This window comes from Gossypium raimondii, chromosome 13 (genome assembly GCF_025698545.1).
Source record: "Gossypium raimondii isolate GPD5lz chromosome 13, ASM2569854v1, whole genome shotgun sequence".
In the NCBI taxonomy this organism is placed as follows: domain Eukaryota; kingdom Viridiplantae; phylum Streptophyta; class Magnoliopsida; order Malvales; family Malvaceae; genus Gossypium; species Gossypium raimondii.
Genome location: NC_068577.1, coordinates 848827 through 854721, shown reverse-complemented (window position 1 = coordinate 854721; position 5895 = coordinate 848827). Strand labels below are relative to the sequence as shown.

Sequence of the window (5895 nt, the reverse complement as noted above, 5' to 3'; positions counted from 1 at the left end):
TTTTAAATTAATTTACTAATTTAATTAATTAAAAATGAAATTACTTTAATGTCTTGTTTGCTTGTAATCTTAGACTATGCGTAGAATCAGTGGTGAATTAAGCATTAAGAAAAGTAAGAGAAAATGATTCGATTGTTATATATTGTAATAACATGTTTGCAATGATGTATGTATTCTATTGTTTCATTAAAATATAATGGAGATTCAACACGTCATCCATAAGCACCCCTTATCATTCTTTGAGTTGGTGAAAAGAGCGAAATGGTACAAAGCATGTAGGAGGGACATTTCTGTCCCAGCCTCTGGTTGCCAATGTTGTGACGATTTATTTTTTATCTTTTAATGAATACTTTCATGATTCCTGTTAAAGGATCAAGCTAAGTATTTATTCTTCCAACATAGCCATCTCAGCTTGACCCCATCTATCAACTTTTCTTTTTATTTGAAAATATATCTTTAAAATGTCAATTCCCAAAAGATAAAACGTAAAACTATTATATTTATTTAACTTCAAAATAATTAAATTTATTTATTTATTCAATATATAATCGCATCAAAGTAAATATATTTGAGATTTTTATCTAATTTTTAAGGATATTACAATGAATTTATACTTGAAATACACGGAGAGAAGAAATTTTATGTTCTAAAAATGATGTATAGAAATATTTTAAGAAATAACTCTTTCAAAATATTTTTACAAAAATAATTGTAAATAAAAGTTAAAATAGATTGTAAATAAAATAATTGTTTATATTATTTGTTATAATTCCTTTCTTCGGATGGGATATAATAGTTGCTTATTACGATAAATTTTAACAATTGATTTATTAAAGAAGGAATTATTTTAATGTCTTGGTTGCTTACAATGTTAGGCTAGCATAGAATTAGCGGTGAATTAGGCATTAAAAAAAGTAAGAAAAAATGATTCGATTGTTATATATTATAATAACATGTTTGCAAGGAAGTATGTATCTTCCATTGTTTCATTAAAAAAGAATGGAGATTCAACATGTCATCCATCCTCACCCCTTGTCAATTTCATTCATTGATGGGGCGAATACAATGAGATGGTGCAAAGCATGTGGGAGGAAATTACCTGGTCCGACCTATGGTTGCGAATCTTGTAGGTTTTTTATTCATAAACCTTGTCTTGGTGAGCACAAAGCAGAGGTTCAATGTTTCTTTCATCCATGCCCTCTTACCATCTCCTTTGATTCTTTTGAATTTGATGAGTATTGTTTTGTTTGTTTTAAATCTATCACTTCAACCTTTTCCTATGAATGCAAGTTAAATTGTAAGTTTCGAGCGCATGTAGAATGTGCCCTAAAGCCAATCATAGAATATTCAGATGAGGAGTGCACCATTCAACATTTCACTCATGCTCATCCCTTAAAACTTGTTGATTCCAACCAGAAAGATGAAGTGATCTGCTCCATTTGTGAAGAGCTCTGCTCTTCTTCTTCTTCTTCTTCTTCTTCTACATACGGTTGCATGGAATGCAAGTTTTTCCTTCATAAATCTTGCATGAAAAGCATTCCGCGACAGTTGAGCAATCATCGCATCCATCCATGCACTCTCATATTCATCACATGTCCTTACAGTGGTGTCGAATGTGATTGTTGTGGCGAAGATATTGTCCCCGGCATGAAGTTCAGCTGTGGAGCATGTGATCTCGATCTCCATGTCAAATGTGCCCTATTTCCCACCACAGACTCTGAAGATGCCAAAGAGATCCAGCATTTCTGTCACCCGCATACACTAGCTCTTGTCCAAAACGATGAAGAATATGGCAGCGAACCTCGTTGTGTAGCATGTGCACAGATTTGCTTACCTCCCGCACCAACTTTCAGGTGTAGCAGATCATGCAGCCACTTCTTTTTACATAAATCATGCTATGTTAAATTACCTTACAAATCTTATAAAATTAAACATCCTTTTCATCCCGACCACCCTCTCACCATTACATCCCTTCCATACAAGGATCATATCCGAACTTGTGATGCATGTTGCCGGGGCATTGATTCAACTCTCTTAGCATATAGCTGTCGAGAATATGAGTGCAAGTTTAACCTTCACTTGGATTGTATTAAGGTGCTAGTCTCTCTTAAGTTTAGTGGCCATGAACACCTTCTCACTCTCCTTGAGAAAACACTCGATATTTCTTGCCATCTTTGTGGTGTAAACTGCTGTAACTTCGTCCTTCGATGCATGCCATGTGACTTTAACATCCATCTCCAATGTGTTCCTTCAGCACCTAAAACAATAAAGCACAAATCTCATCTCCATCCTTTAACCCTTACAAAGTCTCCTTTTGAGCATGAGTTAAACTCAGATGAAGAAGAGGATGAATTTTATTGTGATGTTTGTGAGCAAAAAAGAAACCAAAAAGAGTTGGTTTACTATTGTGTGGAGTGCAAATTTATTGCTGAAGTTAAGTGCGTGGTTGATGAGGTTAGTATATCTTTTATTATTCAATTACTTTTAATTAAATGTTTATTTTTTAAAATATTTGCTTACAAAAGCTTACATTAAAATTTAAGAAGTGATGCTAACATTAGGATTTGACCTTAAACTTTAAGCATATATTTCTTAGTATTGTTCCATATGTATATATATATATATATATATGAATAAATTATATTAGGATGATCTTAAAAGCATAGTTTTTAGGCACTAATAAAATAATGTCACTTCATTAAATTTTAAAGATAATAAAGTATTATTATACACTCATGCATATCTAATATCTTTTCCAATTACTTAATTTAAATTTAATTAAATTACTTAAAATAATTAATTTTTTAAATTATAAACAATCATCTCTTCTTTTTTTTTTTTACAAATTTTAATCATTTTTTTTCATAAGTTAATGTTTTTTTTTGCAATTTTTTCTATATTATTGGCATATAATTTTGATAATTATTTTATCCTGAACCTCGAAGCCCGAGATTCAGGGTTTGGTTTCAAAATTTAAGATTTATTGTTCAAGTTTGGGGTCCAAGGTTCATGTTGAGGGTTTAAAGATTCGGGATTTTAGGTTTAATGGTTCAAAATTCAAAGATTTGGGGTTACAAGTTTAAATTTAGGATCAATAAAATTAATAATTTCTCTATGGATGGGTGTATAATAATAATTACATATATTTAAAATTTGATGATGTGACAAAATTTTATTAGTGCCTAAAAGCCTTAGTTTTAGGATCATCCAAATGTAAGTTTCTCTCTCTCTCTCTCTCTCTCTAATATATATTTAACAATTGAAGGCTATTTTTACATAGAATGGATAGTTAGAAATTTTAATTTATATCAAACTTGACATGCATGATCTACATGAATGGAAAATAAAATATGATCATTAAATTGTTAAAATATTAATCGTATAAAAGATTAATATTTTAATTTTAAACCACTTAAGTTTTACACTAGTATAAATGGATCCTCTCTCTCCTCCTCTCCCCAAACCATATTCGAATGATTACAAGAGGAGTAGACTATGTCTATTTATAGGCTTGTAAAACCATCTTCTAATTGGAGTATAGTAAGATTAAAACACCTTATTCTAATCAGTTTAATAAGGTTTAAAAACTTATTCTAAAATAAAATAAAAGAAGTGTAGTTCTATATGGAATTTTCTTTTCTTTTATTTTACCACCGTATTTTATTTAAATAAGGATTCATTTTATGTAAAAAAACTCAATCATTAAAATATATATTAATATACACAATATTTTATATCAATATGATAGAGAATTGAGATCGATTAAAAGATTTAGATGCATGAAAAGTATAAATATATTGATAAATTCAACGGGTGGATCGTTAAATTATTATTAGTGTAAAAGTTATTGAAAGATTTAAAATCACTTAAGTTTTACACCGATGTAAATAGATCCTTCTGTCATTTTAATTAAATGTTTAACATAGGGTTTTAACTACTTGTTTCTTTGAATTTTGGCTATATATATATATATGAGATTCACTTACATCAATGTAAAAATTAAACATTTTTCAATCTTTCGCAATTTTTATAAAATTAATATTTTAACAACCATTAAACTTATCAATATATTTGTACTTGTGCATGTAAATTTTTAATCGATCTCATATCTCTACCATATCGATCCTAAATATTGACTACATGTATATATATTTAACAATTGGAATTTCTTTTACATAAAATGAATGAGTAGAAATTTTAATTTATGTCAAACTTGACATGTATGATCTAAATATAACGGTTAGATTATTAAAATATTAATCATATAAAAATTATGGAAGGATATAAAACCTCTTAAGTTTTATACCGATGTAAGTGGATCTCTCCGTATATATACATACATACATTTTTATTCGTACTTTATAAAATATTTTCTATGAAAATATCTAGAAACAATATTCATATCAAATGCATATTCTTATATAATATTGATCCTTGAATATATGAATAACAACTCAACAAAAAATTATTTTATTATTTAATTTGTACGTGAATTAGGTATTACCATTAATTGCCAATGATAGATCATTTGAAGAAGAAGTTTCGAAAGACAATATCGCTGAAACAGAAATCCAAAAATGGCATGTGGAAAATCTCCAAGTAAAGTGCATCAAATTACAAAAAAGACGAGAAGACTTAAAAGCAAAAATGAAGCAATTGAAAGGAGAATTGGCGGATGTGACAAAAGAGATAGAGAAGACAGGAGATTTGTTACTTGATAGAGAAGCTGGAACCTATTAAAATAACTCTCAATTGCACTACATTTTCTCATCCATAATGTATTCATAAAAGTAATTAAAAATATTTGTAATATAATTATTGAAAAATAAATATGAAAATATATTTTAATATAGAATAAGCATATTAAATTAAATGATATATATATAATTTTAACATCTAATTCTATTGTGAAAGTATATGAAAGTTTTAAGTTGATACCCTTAAATAGGAGGATAAATGGCTTCAAAGACACTTGAATCTATATCTTCCTATACTAGCAACAATATCAATATCAATCGAACTATAATCTTTTAAAGGATTTAAAATTATATTTATCAAGATAATGAATCTTACCCAGCAACATTCCAAATTTATATTATATAAAATAATAATTAAAATACATTTAGAATATGTAATTTTACTTTGAATAGCATTTATTATTATTATTATTATTATTTTAAGTTTTACATTTACAAATTCATGGCATTAAAACTAGAGATTTATACCGTGCAATTGTGCATGATAAAACTTGAATCTAAATTTTTAAAGATTCAAAACTTCCACTTTAACCAACAATATCAAAATGTTGGCGGCCTCAATAACATTTTTGTAGATATAGAAAAAATGAAGTAAAAGACATTGCAATGGGATAATATCGCGACGTCTCTCTTTGAATTACAATGTCATGATTTTATAGTATAATAGCCTAAAAACAGTTCAAAATATATCCAAAACACCTTCATAACACATCAACGAGTTTCAAATGATAATAACGCAAATCTTGAACACATTTAAGCTCAAAATACAAGTCTTAGGTGTAACTACCTGACTTTAGCCTTTGTTGAAAAATGCGATTTCAGAATCCAATTCCGTAAACTGAGTTGATGAAAATATGATAGAAGTATTTATAAAGCTAGTGTGAAAATATATTAAGAATGGATCAATAATTAAATTATGAAAAATAGTTAATTAAGTGTAGGGATTAAATTGTAAAAATTAATCACTATTGAATTTTAAATTTAAAAATGATGGTTATTTAACAATTTTTGGGAAATGAATTAGTGGATGTTTAGTTTTAGGTTTTTAAAGGACAAAATCGATGAGTTTTGTATTTTAATGATTTTAGAATTTATTTTTCCCTAAATTACATGGAAATTATGTGTAACTTTATTTTGT

General features: G+C 27.9%; 1 protein-coding gene across 1 annotated transcript; it reads left to right on the top strand.

Moving 5' to 3' along the window:
- The first annotated feature begins 982 nt into the window (after positions 1 to 982).
- Positions 983 to 4742, top strand: LOC128036241 (uncharacterized). Its single transcript, XM_052627199.1, has 2 exons — positions 983 to 2454; positions 4498 to 4742. The coding sequence occupies exons 1-2, from the start codon at positions 1000 to 1002 to the stop codon at positions 4738 to 4740; spliced, it is 1698 nt and encodes a 565-aa protein (XP_052483159.1). The 5' UTR covers positions 983 to 999; the 3' UTR covers positions 4741 to 4742.
- The last annotated feature ends 1153 nt before the right edge of the window (positions 4743 to 5895 follow it).

Coding starts and splice junctions, on each gene's coding strand:
- LOC128036241 (XM_052627199.1), top strand. CDS start 1,000: ATGGAGATTCAACATGTCATCCATCCTCACCCCTTGTCAATTTCATTC. Junction 2,455..4,497: donor TTAAGTGCGTGGTTGATGAG/GTTAGTATATCT, acceptor TACGTGAATTAG/GTATTACCATTAATTGCCAA.